At 48.3% G+C, this 13528-nt stretch overlaps 1 protein-coding gene across 5 annotated transcripts in view; it reads left to right on the top strand.

Annotated features, from left to right (window-relative positions):
- The first annotated feature begins 583 nt into the window (after window positions 1–583).
- Window positions 584–13528, top strand: part of LOC116941548 (MFS-type transporter SLC18B1) — a 30340-nt gene continuing 17395 nt past the window's right edge. The window contains exons 1-7 of one of the 5 annotated variants that reach the window (XM_032952712.2): window positions 584–812; window positions 6713–6859; window positions 8884–8958; window positions 11428–11723; window positions 11925–12020; window positions 12908–12981; window positions 13246–13393. In XM_032952712.2, the coding sequence (XP_032808603.2) occupies window positions 11433–11723; window positions 11925–12020; window positions 12908–12981; window positions 13246–13393 (609 nt within the window). In that variant the 5' untranslated portion in view covers window positions 584–812; window positions 6713–6859; window positions 8884–8958; window positions 11428–11432. Of the gene's footprint in view, window positions 822–6712; window positions 6860–8883; window positions 8959–11427; window positions 11724–11924; window positions 12021–12907; window positions 12982–13245; window positions 13394–13528 lie in introns of all 5 variants that reach the window. The other 4 variants (XM_076066627.1, XM_032952711.2, XM_076066629.1 and 1 more) reach the window with 4 other exon arrangements.

Below are 13528 nucleotides of genomic sequence, written 5' to 3'. Positions count from 1 at the left end.
AGCAGCAGCCAGCAGCCAGCAGCAGCAAGCAGCAGCAGCAGTCAGCAGCAGCAGCAGCAGCCAGCAGCAGCAGCAGCAAGCAGCAGCAGCAGCAGCAGCCAGCAGCCAGCAGCAGCAGCCAGCAGCAGCAGCCAGCAGCCAGCAGCAGCAGCAGCAGCAGCAGCCAGCAGCAGCAGCCAGCAGCAGCAGCCAGCAGCAGCAGCAGCCAGCAGCAGCAGCAGCCAGCAGCAGCAGCCAGCAGCAGCAGCCAGCAGCAGCAGCCAGCAGCAGCAGCCAGCAGCAGCAGCCAGCAGCAGCAGCAGCAGCAGCCAGCAGCAGCAGCAGCCAGCAGCAGCAGCAGCAGCCAGCAGCAGCAGCAGCCGCCAGCAGCAGCAGCCAGCAGCCAGCAGCCAGCAGCCAGCAGGCAGCAGCAGCAGCCAGCAGCCAGCAGCAGCCGCCGCCGCAAATTCGAACTTTCCCGCGTTTTAAAACAGCTGCTAGCCCACGTGACCTAAGCGCGCTCGGAATTTTTTGGCTGTCGCGCGCGCCCCCTCGCGCTCCGATTGGCCGGCGGCGAACCTCCCGCCCCGCCCCGCCCCCTCCCCCGTGAGCTCCACTTCCGCTGTCGAGCGCGCGCGGGTCAGCACGTGGGTGGCGGCGCGGTGGTGGCAGCGCACGTGGAGTGACCGCGGGGAGCCTCCGACCCGTCTGCCGGTGCACCGCCTGCAGGCCCTCTACTGCCTGCCCTCTGCCCTCTACTGCCTGCCCTCTGCCTTCTACTGCCAAGGCCGCCGCCGCTCCACGGCGTCAGCGTTTGGTGGTGGGATTCCGAGGTGCGAGGGGTGGGTCGCGTGCGATTATTTTTGTTTGGTTTCTTCCACGGGTCACTCCGCTGGATGTTAGTCCCACCTCGATCGCCGCTCCCACGTTTAGAATGGAGACGCGTCTGGATTATTTGGCTGCGCGTACGTATAATGATGTTACACGTGGTGAACAGATAGAGCCGCTGCATTGAGCTAGCGTTTGGGATGGCCAGGTCGCTTATGAAAATAATAAGTTAATAGCTCAAGTGGACTTTACCTCATAAGATTTTTTTGTTTAAGTTTAGTTTTATTTATGTTTTTTTGGAAGTGATTTGTTTTAACTTTTCTATACTTTGCAATCCTGTCGTGTTTTTGTTGTTGTTGTAACGTTCTGACCCACCCCTACCGGACATCTGTGAAAAATAACTTTATAGCTCATCGGATTCCTCCAGTATAGCTACTATAATCACAACGCTCGTGACGTCACTCCACGGCGACCAGCCCCCCCCTCATTAATTTTCATGAGCAGGTGACGTCCTCCAAATGGACACCCCCCCCCCTCACTAATAATCATGAGCAAATGACGTCACTCCACATCGAACAGCCGCCCTCATTAATAATCATGAGCAGGTTACGTCCTCCACATGGACCCCCCCCCTCATTAATAATCATTAACAAGTGACGTCACTCCACATGGAGCACTCACTCCCCTCATTAATAATCATGAGCAGGTGACGTCCTCCACATGGACCCCTACCATTAATATTAATTAGCGGGTGACGTCACTCCACATGGGGGGGGGGGGCGAGGCGCCTCCTCCCCCCTCCTCGGCGTCAACTCACAACCCTCACTACAAAGGCAGATCCCTCACGTCATCACGTGATCTCACCCTCACTACAAAGGCAGATCCCTCACGTCATCACGTGATCTCACCCTCACTACAAAGGCAGAACCCCCACGTCATCACGTGATCTCACTCCAAAGGCAGATCCCTCACGTCATCACGTGATCTCACCCTCACTACAAAGGCAGAACCCTCACGTCATCACGTGATCTCACCCTCACTACAAAGGCAGAACCCTCACGTCATCACGTGATCTCGCCCTCACTCCAAAGGCAGAACCCTCACGTCATCACGTGATCTCACTCCAAAGGCAGATCCCTCACGTCATCACGTGATCTCACCCTCACTCCAAAGGCAGAACCCTCACGTCATCACGTGATCTCACCCTCACTACAAAGGCAGAACCCTCATCACGTCACGTGATCTCCGTAACGCTGCTGTTGAGACATCAACCTTAACATGAAATAGGTCTGTGTCACCGCGCCCTTATAAATCGCACACGCATTGATGCAGTGGATATATCACGTCTCGGTCTGCTCTTCGCTTGCAAGATGCAGATTTACTGCAATACACCCGTTCTTGGATGAGCAAAAGGCAAGTTTATAATAATACCATCATGTCAGCTTGTCACGCGCCGCCACGCAGTGCTATAGTATCCGCTCACTCTTGTTAGAGAGACGATTCAGGATGCGCGAGGAATCGCAGAGCAGCTTGAAGGCAGCCACGCCCACAAGTGCCCAAGCTCTGGGGTCCTCTATGACCGTGGTACGCGGTCACTTGATGAGTTGTTTACATGTGGCCGGGAATCCGGAGCACATGGAACAAAATCCACGCGTGCGAGCGACGGGGAAAACACTCTGCCACGCAGACGGTACAGGTGCAGAGTTCCACACCTCTGCTGTGCTAGATAGTCCCCGAGTTACGACGGGGTCGTCGTCACCCATATCCGTCGTAAGTAGAGGACTGCCTGTCCTGCCTTCTAGCAGAGCCACCTGCTGGACGCCCACGGGAAGGTGAGGTTCGCAACACCTGTGCAAGTGAGCCACCAACCCTCGTTGCTGCTGTTGGATTACAGGCAGCAAACGTGCATTGGGGCCGTCCATAAATGACGTCACGCACCTAGGAGGGGGGTGGGGGGGGTCAGACATTTGTGACGATGTGTGACGAAGGGGGGAGGAGGTTTGAGAAATGTGACGTCACATCAAAATGCGCAACTTTAAATAAATATAGACAACACGTTCTTCTTAATTAAATTGACTTTTTAATAAATGTTTTCTCCTACGACATCAGATTGCAGCGCCACATTCAATACGCACTACAATAACAATAGTTTGAAGCGATTTTAAGCTTGTTTTATTTTCAAAATGGAAATATGGTTTGGGGGGGGGGGGCAGAGCTTTGTGACGTCATATTAGAGGGGGGGGGGCTGACTTTTTGTGACGCCGTGTGATGAGGGGGGGGGGTCAAAAAATCGTCGATAATCGCGTGACGTCATTTATGGACGGTGTTGTGTATATATATAGGCCTTTTTCCAAAAATTAATATTAAAAAGAATTCTGCCATTTTTTTTATAATAATAATCGATAAATAAATAAAACACCCGAACCACGTAGCCCCCGCAGCACCCCATAGCAACTAGTTGTGCATGGGAGTTGCCCGTTGCATGTGCTCTCCGGACTCAACTCCTGATTGTATTCACGAGACTTGGCGAGGTGGCCCGCTCGTTTCGGGTGATTTGGCCAAAGGTGGCTTCTGGTAAAAGCAACGAGGGCTTATGTTCTGATGCTCTAGAATATGAGTGGGGTTTTGTGGCTCTTTACAATTTGGATATTTCTGGAATCGCAGTGCAACTGGATCACGGGGCACTGCACAGACGAGCGTGGTTGGCGAGATGAAACTTGCTAGCGAAAATCAGACCGAGACGTGGTATTAAATGCATGCATTCGTGTGCAGCCTGTAAGGGCGCGGTGAGACAGACATTTAATTTGAAGGTTATAATTCCCTTGTTCATCGTGACGTCCTTTTTAGTCCTGTGTCTCAACGGCGTTAGGGAGATCGCGTGACGCGAGGGTTCTGCCTTCGTCGTGAGGGTTGTAAATTTGGAGGACGTCACCTACTCATGAATATTAATTAGGGGGCTGGTTGATGTGGAGTGACGTCACGGGCGTTAAGGACATTCCTGGGTGATTCTAGTAGGTATTGCCAAGTTACTTCTGAAAAAAAAAGAGCTAAATAGTTCAGTGGGCCTGACCTGGTTAACGTAAAAACATTGTTGAGGTTTAAAGTTTAATAGACCAATCTTTGATGCTTACAGTGTCACATTTGCCATCTATCTCAAAGCTGCTTTAAAAAGTTTAACATGTAGACTTTCATGACCAATATTTCGCCACAATAGAGTTTTTTTTTTTATCACACGCTTTCTTTTAACTTACACTGTCTGTTGTTGTATCCTCAAATCTTGTGACTCAATTTTAACCCACTTCCCAATGTGGTATCGACTGCAAACTTGGTATACCTATGTCATACCGATGACAATACTATATTCTATCATAAAAAAATATATATATTTTTAAACATATTTTATATGTTATGTTTCGGCTTGGGTCGAATTGTCCACGCTCAACTGACGTTGGCTGTAATTGCCCACGGCCCCTTACGTTATGGCAAGCTTTGGGGCCACTTCCTGGAGTCGTGGAGTTCTGCCATTACTACTAGTACATTTTATAAAAGCGTGTTTTTAAAAAGGTTTTTTTTTAAATATTACTTTTTTGGGTTAGATCGCGTAAATATGAATGTCGTTAAACCCGCCACCACCCTACACAGCCAATTAATCTGGCTGTCGCCTGATGCAGCTAATTCTAATTACTGGCGAAATGTCATACTCAGATTGTAAATTGGCATGTTCTGATTCTTAGCTCTTTCGGTAAAGTCACGTTGAAGGGAAACAATATCAATAATATATTTTATTGTTTCCCTTCAACGTGACTTTACCGAAAGAGCTAAGAATAAGAATTACTGCAGTCACGAAAGCTTAAAATCTAAATTTGGCATGTTCTGTTTACGTGACAAACCTTAATAATTGGCTGTGTCCGGGAGGTGGCGGGTTTAATTACACATTTAAATTAACATGATCTAACCCAAAAAATAACCTGCTTGAAAAGCACTTGCAATTGCTGCTGCAGGCGCTTTTTGATGACACATCCAATGCCGACGTTTCAAGTCGGCCAATCGGAAGTGCCCGCAGCGCCGAGACAGCCTTGCTGAATGTCTCCAATGGCCTCCCGACGGTTACCGACAACGGCGAATTGTCCGCGTTGCATCTCCTCGGTACTGCTGTGGCGTTTGATACTGTCGACCGTGTTGTGACGCTGCAGCGTCCTGAGCGAAGATTCGGTATTGGCGGAACTGGGCCACCCTGGTTTCAGTCATACTCAACGGGCAGAACTTAGAGAGTGTATCACAACAGCCAGTGGTCTTCAGCTGTTCGTGTCATTTGTTCAGTGTTCTGTTTTACGTCCTGTACTTTTTTATTATCTATGTCGCTGAGTTCTCGTAACTGGCGGACAAACATTTGGTTGACCTACGCACATTTTCAGATGACACTTGGCTGTGCGTACATTGTGAGCCAGATGGCATAACGGTATCAGCCATTGCTCTTGAACAATGTGTTCTCGATGTTAGATGCTGGATGGCATCCAATCGATTGAAGCTGAATACAAATAAAAAACAGATGTGATCTGGTTCAGCACCAATTATAGCTTTGATAAGCTGATCAGCCACGGTCAATCCGCTCAATGTGGGTGTGACTACCATACCACCAGCTACCTACCAATGTCCGTAGTCTTGGAGTTCTAGTGGCACCTGACCTTCAATCCGCACAACATGTTGCTATGATCTGCAAGGGCTGCTTTTTCCAGCTTTGTCAGCTGCGTTGTGTCCGTCGATCCCTGGATGCTAAGGCAGCTGTGCAACACTCATTCACACTCTCATTACTTCTCAAGTTGACTTTTGCAATAGTTTTCTGGCCGGCGCAACAATGAAGCTGATTAATCAGCTTCTCAGCGTGCCTTGAATGCAGCAGCCAGATTACTCACTGGCACAAGACGAGATACGATCATGGACTCCAGAAGCCCATGCTTTTGAAGACTTTCATTTGCTTCCGGTTCCACAGCGTGTAAAGTATAAGCTCTGTCTGACTGTATACAGGTGCCTTTTATATGGTATGGCACCCCGTTATTTGTCAGGATTTATGCACGCCTGTCGCCAATGATTAGCAACGACAACACCTTAGACCTGCTGCTTATGGTGATGTCGATGTATCTACTGCATGTTGAACTTATTTCGCACCATACTTAGCCAACAGTGCTAACCGGAGGTGCGGGGATCTCATCGTTGTTGTTATAGGAACCCTGCCTACGCTTTTCAGAAGGCGGCAGGCCCCTGTCGCGTGGAATTCTCGACCCGACAAACTCAAGAACGAAAACCTTGAGTTCAATCACTTCCGGAGAGACCTTAAAATAAAATTAATGAACACAGCATGATGAGACAGCAGCGTGCATTAGAGGTGCTATTTGCATGATTTTGCATTTCTTAAATTACTATTTACAATTACATTACTAGCATCAAGATTACGAATAAAAATAACACGTAGGAGAAATTATGCAGTTTGTGTAGCTTTACAATATTTGGGAAATTGTTCCCCTGTTGTTTCCTGAATGTTTGGCTTACAGCACATGTTTCCATTCTGTAGTCAATTTAATAAAAACATCAACGGCTCAAAATATTAATATAATGTTGCGGCAAGCTAATAAGAATCCACATTCTTTGGTTCTTTCGGTAAAGTCGCGTAGGTAGAAAAAATGAAAGATCACGACGTTTCGATCGCAGCACAAGCAACCGTCATCAGGTGTGAAACAAACACAGCAGGAGTACTGCTGTCCAATTGCGTTTTGTGATTACCTTGTTGCAAGCATGGTCAGCTTTAACCCCACGAGTGCTTGATTGCAGTGCCGACCTGCCACTCGCTCATAATGGCTCTGCCTGTTTTAATTTACTAATTGTGGGGGTTTTGTTGTTGTCGGGGCAGTGATTTTGCACCTTGGAAGTAGCCAACCCCAAGCTGGGATTATCCACTCCACTCGTCTGAGGGCCGTGCCACTTGAAGGTTCTCTCCACCGGTGGGCTCGGCGAACCGCGCGGGAGGGAGCGACGCCAGCGCCACGCACGACGAGAGGTAGAGCTCGCCACGACGCGGGGAAATTTGCTCTTATACGTGATCGCCCCTGCCGCTGTGAAGAAGAGCCGTTGCTCGAAATGTCACCCGTTGTATACAGTAATACCCTGGTTTACGCCGGGGATGCGTTCCTGAAATGTGTGATGACGAATCTCGAAACGACGTAAATCACAGCGATGTACAGGGTTGATGGAGACGAAGGATGTTAACTACCTCGTCTTGTATACAGGAGGTCGTGGGTTCGATCCGGACTCTCACGCCTGTATATTTTGCATTTGCATGTTATCCCCGTGGTCGTGGGGATTTTTCTCCGGGTCCTCCGGTTTTTCCTTCCGCATTTAGCATCATACGTTTTTGGCTGCTATAAATTTCCACATGATAACCTACTTCGTTGAGCTATCATTTGCGGCCTGGTCGCTTCTGAAAAAGAACAATATAGCTCAGTGTGGATGATGATGTCAGCGACGTAGTGTGGGTTGAGGCGACTTAAATCAGGTAGTTGTATTAATAAAGTGGCGACAGTATTGGCAAAACGACGTAAAAGGGGGGGAGACGTAAATAGAAGTATTCCTGTATTTGTTTCCCGTTTAGGGCAGCATTATTGACGAATGTGCTGGGTTTTTGATCTTTGATTCGAGATGAATTGGCAAGTTTACCAATGCCGAAAACTCCCTCGGGGATCCGTACGGCGATATCAACATTCATCACGGCCGTGTTTGCACGAGACAGGAGATAAGGGACTGAAGCATAATGTTCGCTTTTAGAAGTGCTCACTATCTTGTTGGTTCAAGCTCTTCCTCGATCGTGATAATTATACGGTGGCATTAAGGTCCTGTGTGAATTTTCAATGAGTTTTATTAGCTGTACAGCTGGAAGACCTGGTCACTGTGGAAACACACGAGCATTAAAATTCCTTTTGTATGTTAATCTGGCGGTGTCAAAGTCTAATCCGTCGGACCTACATGCGTATGCTACAGCACAGTGTTTGTGTGCTCATGATGAGCTCGCCTACACAGAAGTGAATTATGGGTGTGTTGATGACAGTGCTAAAGTCAATGTTGAATACAATGCTGATTGGCGTGGCTTACTATAACATGGCATTTGTATCTTGGCACTGTTAATTTGTGACATCTGAGCGCGACAATCCACTGCCTCTTAACGCACCACTGTCCTGTCTCGTTTTGTTGTGTGATTGCCCTTTCCCAGTCCTCAGTGCGTTTAAGGACATGTGTGTGTGTGTGTATGTTGAACGTCTTTCGCACTGTACGTAGCCAACCGTGCTACTCGGAGATGAACACAGAGCGAGCCACATGATTGTATAATCAGAATTGTAATATTTATTTGTACTGCAGAAGGAATCCGATGAGCTACAAAGCTCTTTTTCACAGATGTCCAGTAGGAGCGGGTCACAACGTTGTAACAAGAGACAGTACAAAAAAAACACGATAGGAGTGCAAAGTATAGGAAAGGTAAACAAATCACTTAAAAAATGTACTAATAAAACTACATTATTTGTTTCTCTTACCAGACAAACGCCACTTAGGTATTCATTTATTTTATAGACGCGACCTATATCTCTGATGCCAGGTCGCATCAGAGACGCATGAAATCCCCCCTGAGTCATGCCACAATGCGGTGAGTGGCTTGCCTCGGTCGGGAGCTGGGAAGCGGCCACGTGACGGACACCGATTTGGAGGTGTGACGGTTCGTTCGCACTTGCCCCCCGAATGATTCGTCTCCCATTCACTTGAAGAATAGATTCTCTCTGTGACATTCTGTGACGCGCAACGGCCTCTAGTGGATGCAGGGGGTCACGGGAACTGGCTACAAACAACTGTCGGGTGCACGAGTCACAAAACATTGTTTCTCATGCATGGTGCGATATATTGAGCCTAATGATTACATATTTGTGGATGATTTTAGTAACGTATTTAATGCATTGTGAAATGCCACATTTACCCCATGGGCGGGGGGGGGGGTGCTATCAGTAAAACCATCCACATGCTGTCCTCTCTTGTAATCAGACGCTGAACTTTATCCAGTGCTCCAAAGGCCACATCACACGTGAAACAGTGGTGGTGGTGGTGCTTTCTTCAAAGGTGAGAATCTGATGCAACGCTGCTGTATCCTTCACCTGGAGGATGCAATATACCCAACGAGACACGTGAAACAGCATTACCTCTTTTGCAAAGGCGACCTGGGTTACATCAATGTGTTATATAATGTGCTGCCAAGCAAGAGACAGGGGAGTGTGGATATAGTTACGTGACTAGCGCACGGACGTGCGTGTGTAAGCGCAGTCTGAAATTGGAGCTTTCAAAATTCTGCATTCAGTTCGCTTCCAAACTGTGACGACGGTAAAATGCAGTCGCCCGTCAGTCAGATTTGGTTATGTGAAGCCCAGCTGCAATTGGGATTACATTCGGCTATGATGAATTTGTCTCAACCTTAATGATTTTTTATTTGTATTGCACACACGTAGAAAACGTTACGGGATCCTGCCTTATTTTTACAACCTGCAACTTAATACATCCAATTGTATTAAATACCCTTATCGCTACCAAGATTACCCAAAGCCTCATCTATGAGCGACCAAAGCTCCAATTTGGTAGCTCATGGGCCCACTAGGTGTTGCCTCGTCAAAATGTCGCTTTTCAAATGAGCAATGGGAGTGGCGCTGACCTCTAATGGTGGTCATATTTATTTTATGGAGTGAATTATGGGCTGTAAGAAACGAGGGAGATCTTGAACATGGACTTGTATGTATCTACGTATGTTGGACTTCTTTCGCACCATACGTATAGCCAACCGTGCTTATCGGAGGTGTGCGAAATGGAGCATGGAGTTGACAGCATGGGCGTCTGCGGGGACGACAGTTGCGCAGAGCAAGGCTTTACTGCATTAAATTTTGAGATAAGGTATGGTGCAAGTTGCCTTTATTTTACTGAGGAACCCTATGAGGCAATACGTCTCTTACGCAGGAGAGAGGAATGAGCAACTTCTGCTGAGCAAAGGTTGACCCGTGGCCGGTGAGTCGATTTGCTGCTCCCATAACGCTTTACAGTAAAAGCGTTCTTAGACTCGAGACTTTTTTTTCAGCTGGTGAGACCCAAAAAGCACTAATGAACCATTGCACAGAGGATGCAGGAAAGCCTTACTCTGTAGGACTTGCATGTATGTATGGTGAACTTATTTCGCACCGTACGTAGCCAACCGTGCTAATCGAAGGTGCGGGTGTAAGGACAGCAAACTAAACACAAAATGCATTTCTAAAGAAATTAGTTTTCAATCTCGAGTGGCTTCCTAATATCGTAAGGAAGAGCGTTCCAGACGTTCCGCAGAAGCGCATCTGAAAGCGTGCGATGCGGTGACCGTCTTTGTTTGATGGTTAGCCAAAAGCTGCTGCTAGGATGACCGGAGTTTGTGTGATTGATTATGCTGCTTGACGAGATCAGCAAGGTATTGTGGTTCCCTTGTGGCAAGCACTTTGTGTGGAATAAGCACGACCTTAGAATGTTTTCATTCAGTAACCGGAAGCCGATGCAGCTCAGCGAGTACCGCTGAGCTGCATTATGGAGAGAGGAAGCAGGGCGATTAGAGGAGGCATTTTGATTTGGGAGGGAAGGGGAAAAGGTGGGGGAGGAAGGATTGAGAGAATGCTGTGAGGACGGCCAGATGGAAGTTGATGGCCTTTTTGAGTGCCAAGGCAGAGCTGTGGCTCTGTAAATGACTCTTGCAATCTGTGTTGTTTCTGAAGGTTTAAACACTCAGTGCAGGCCACTTGTAAGTCACAGATCTCAATCCTCTGTGTCCACTCCTCAGGTGCGTTGATGTAATAAATCACTCACAGAAGGCCGTGGTGACCGATGGGATGAATAATTGAAAGTTCCTCAGTGGAGAGACTGGCACCTCTCATGGGAATGTCGAATTTCCACCATTAGTAGAGGGCCACCAGTCGAGTTGAGTATATGTTTTGTGTGAGCAGAGAATTGTGTTCATTCGTGGCTGGCCTGCAGTGCCCGACAATGCAGGATGCGCGTTAACGCTTTACGACTAAGATTAATAACATTCATGCATTAGCTCTGTCCGTCTTTGATATGGGGTCGGTAATATAAGTGGAATTTGAAAACAAAGTTGCGTTGCATTTAGGGACTTGCTCTATAGAAATTGAGCCACATTTACCAAAGGGTTGCTGAAGACCTGGCGATAAAAAAAACACCTAACTTTACCACTAAATCTCCATTCAAAACTCATTTCTTCAAAACTGCTTTTTGTGTTTAGTTTGTTTTCCTTCCCCCGTACCTCCAATTAGCGTGGTTAACTATGTACGGTGTGAAAGAATTTCAACATGCATACGTACATAAACGGAGAGGCCTCTTCGGCCAAGGCAGTGATGGCACACGCGTGCCTCGCCCCTCCCCTTGACGTTATCCCGTCGCGCGACCCGGACGGTAACACTCCTCTCGCGACTTCAAGACAAGCGGCATGCTGGGAAAGCATTCCAGGTTTATATCCAGCGCATGCACGATGTTTTTCCTTCCATGTGGTTTTTATTTTTTTTCCACAAGGGCTGATGGAGGAGGGACTCGGAGGCGAGCCGGATTCGGAGTCCGACGCCTCGCGAGACCTCGCCTCAAACGGCGAGGACCGGGGAGCGACGTTGGGCGCCCGCGACCCAGCTCGGCTGGTGGAGGAGGAGTCGAACCCCCTGGATGTCGTCGGTTCGCGGAGTGGTGGTGTGGAGCCCGATGGCCAGGGCAGCAGCTTCACCAGGAAGGAGTGCTTGACGATGCTGGCCGTGGCCAGCATCAACTTTAGCTCCATGATCTGTTACGCGGTGCTGGCTCCGTTCTTCCCGAAGGAGGCATGTAACCGTCCAGGTTGCTCTGTTTGTGCAAAGAGTTCAAATAAAAACAAATTATTCCGTACGGAACTGATCGCTGACCTGACTACGGGGTTCAAGAACACGACATCACCGGTGCGGTGAGTGAGCTGGCGCGTTGTTGTCAGGCTCCGGCTCTCGCGGATTTACCGGCGCCTCGTGCTTGTCCCGCTTTTCCCACAGGCCGCCAAGAAGGGAGCCAGCGACTCGATCGTGGGCCTCATATTCGGCTCGTTCGCGCTCACGAACCTCCTGTCGTCGCCACTGTTTGGCAAATACGTATGTTGCCTTGCAAAAAACGCGTTGGTCCCTTGTTTTGTTTGGAGTAGGGAGTAGTAATTTTATTTTTAAATCGAGGAAAACCTCAACAGAGTCTCGGGACTAATTGTGGGAGTGGGTGGCTGACTCCATCCATCGGTGAGTGTCGTCACGTGAGAGGAAACCGGAGAACCTGGAGAAAACCCCGTGCAAACAAATAATGTTTGGCACACGTGTCTCAAGTGCAGAAACAAAGAACATTATAGAATTCAACAGAGAAGCTCAACAAGTTTCGCATCAATGGATTACTAAAACGTGTAAACTTAAAAAAATACTTTATTTTGAAAATTCTTGTGACAGCTGTGACGAAATGTGGTTCAAAATGACAAAATTTGTATTTAATATTTTATACTACATGTATGTTTGTCGCTGGGCAGAAGTTTTACGGGTCTAGCTTGTTGTGCGCTGTAACTGGTATCGACCAAATGTCCCAGTATAAAAAAAATTCCACTGCAAACAAATAACTCAATTGTGGGATTACACTTAGCAACACTGCCCCTTCCTGCAAAACCTTTGCAGGACCCTCCTGAAAAAGAGCCTTTAGGCTCCGTGAGGCTTTGCTGGGTAAATAAACATATTAACAATAAAAAATATTCCATTATGGTCACCAAATTAAAGTTTGGCTCCTTGACTGTGTTGTTTTGTAGAATGGAGATGTTGGTGTCTCGTCAATCTGAACATCGTCTTTGTTGAGGAACAGGCAGAGACGGTGGAATTGTGCTGACGGCTGAATGTGTTATTGACGGAGGAGGAGGGTGAATGTGTTGTAGATGATGGAAGCGGAGGAACGGTGAATGTGTTGTAGGCAGCGGGGGAGGAGGGTGAATGTTTTTTCCACCTGTGGACAGATCGTCCACATCGGATCCAAGTTCATGTTTCTGTCGGGGATGCTCGTGACGGGGACCTGCACGATACTGTTTGGGTGAGCCGGATCATCGCCCTGCCACCGCACCCGTCGGGTGGCTGGCTCAGCCCATCATCCCTCTACAGCTCATTCGTTACATACTGCTTAATTATCACAGATGTGGCTGAAACTAGGACAGGCCGTAATGTAATAGCAACAAAAATGATGCCTCCTTTTTATGCAGGAAATGCTCCGTCAGTGTCGAGCCTTTTTTCCCCAGCGGTGGCTGAGTGATTCTGTTGTGGAGACTCGTGCTGGGTGCCCCGGCGGTTGTGAATGCAGACTCCTCGATGAAGCCCCCAGCGGGAGTGTCTACATCGCCATGTGCTTCGTCGTGCGCTGCATGGACGCGCTGGGTTGTGCAGCCTCCACCACGGCGTCCTTCACCATCCTGGCCGGCACCTTCCCTCACAGCATCGCCACCGTCATGGTGATCGCGCGCGTGTGTCTGTGTGGATCACCTGCGAGTGTGTGCGTCGCCTGTATGTATGTACGTTGAACTTCTTTTGCGCCGTACGTTGCCAGCCGTGCTAATCGGAGGTGCGGGGGAAGGACAACAAACTCA

The sequence above is a fragment of the Petromyzon marinus genome, chromosome 12 (genome assembly GCF_048934315.1).
Source record: "Petromyzon marinus isolate PM22_M1 ecotype Great Lakes invasive population chromosome 12, UKy_Petmar_22M1.pri1.0, whole genome shotgun sequence".
Taxonomy (NCBI): Eukaryota; Metazoa; Chordata; class Hyperoartia; order Petromyzontiformes; family Petromyzontidae; genus Petromyzon; species Petromyzon marinus.
This window is presented reverse-complemented; position numbering and strand designations above follow the sequence as displayed.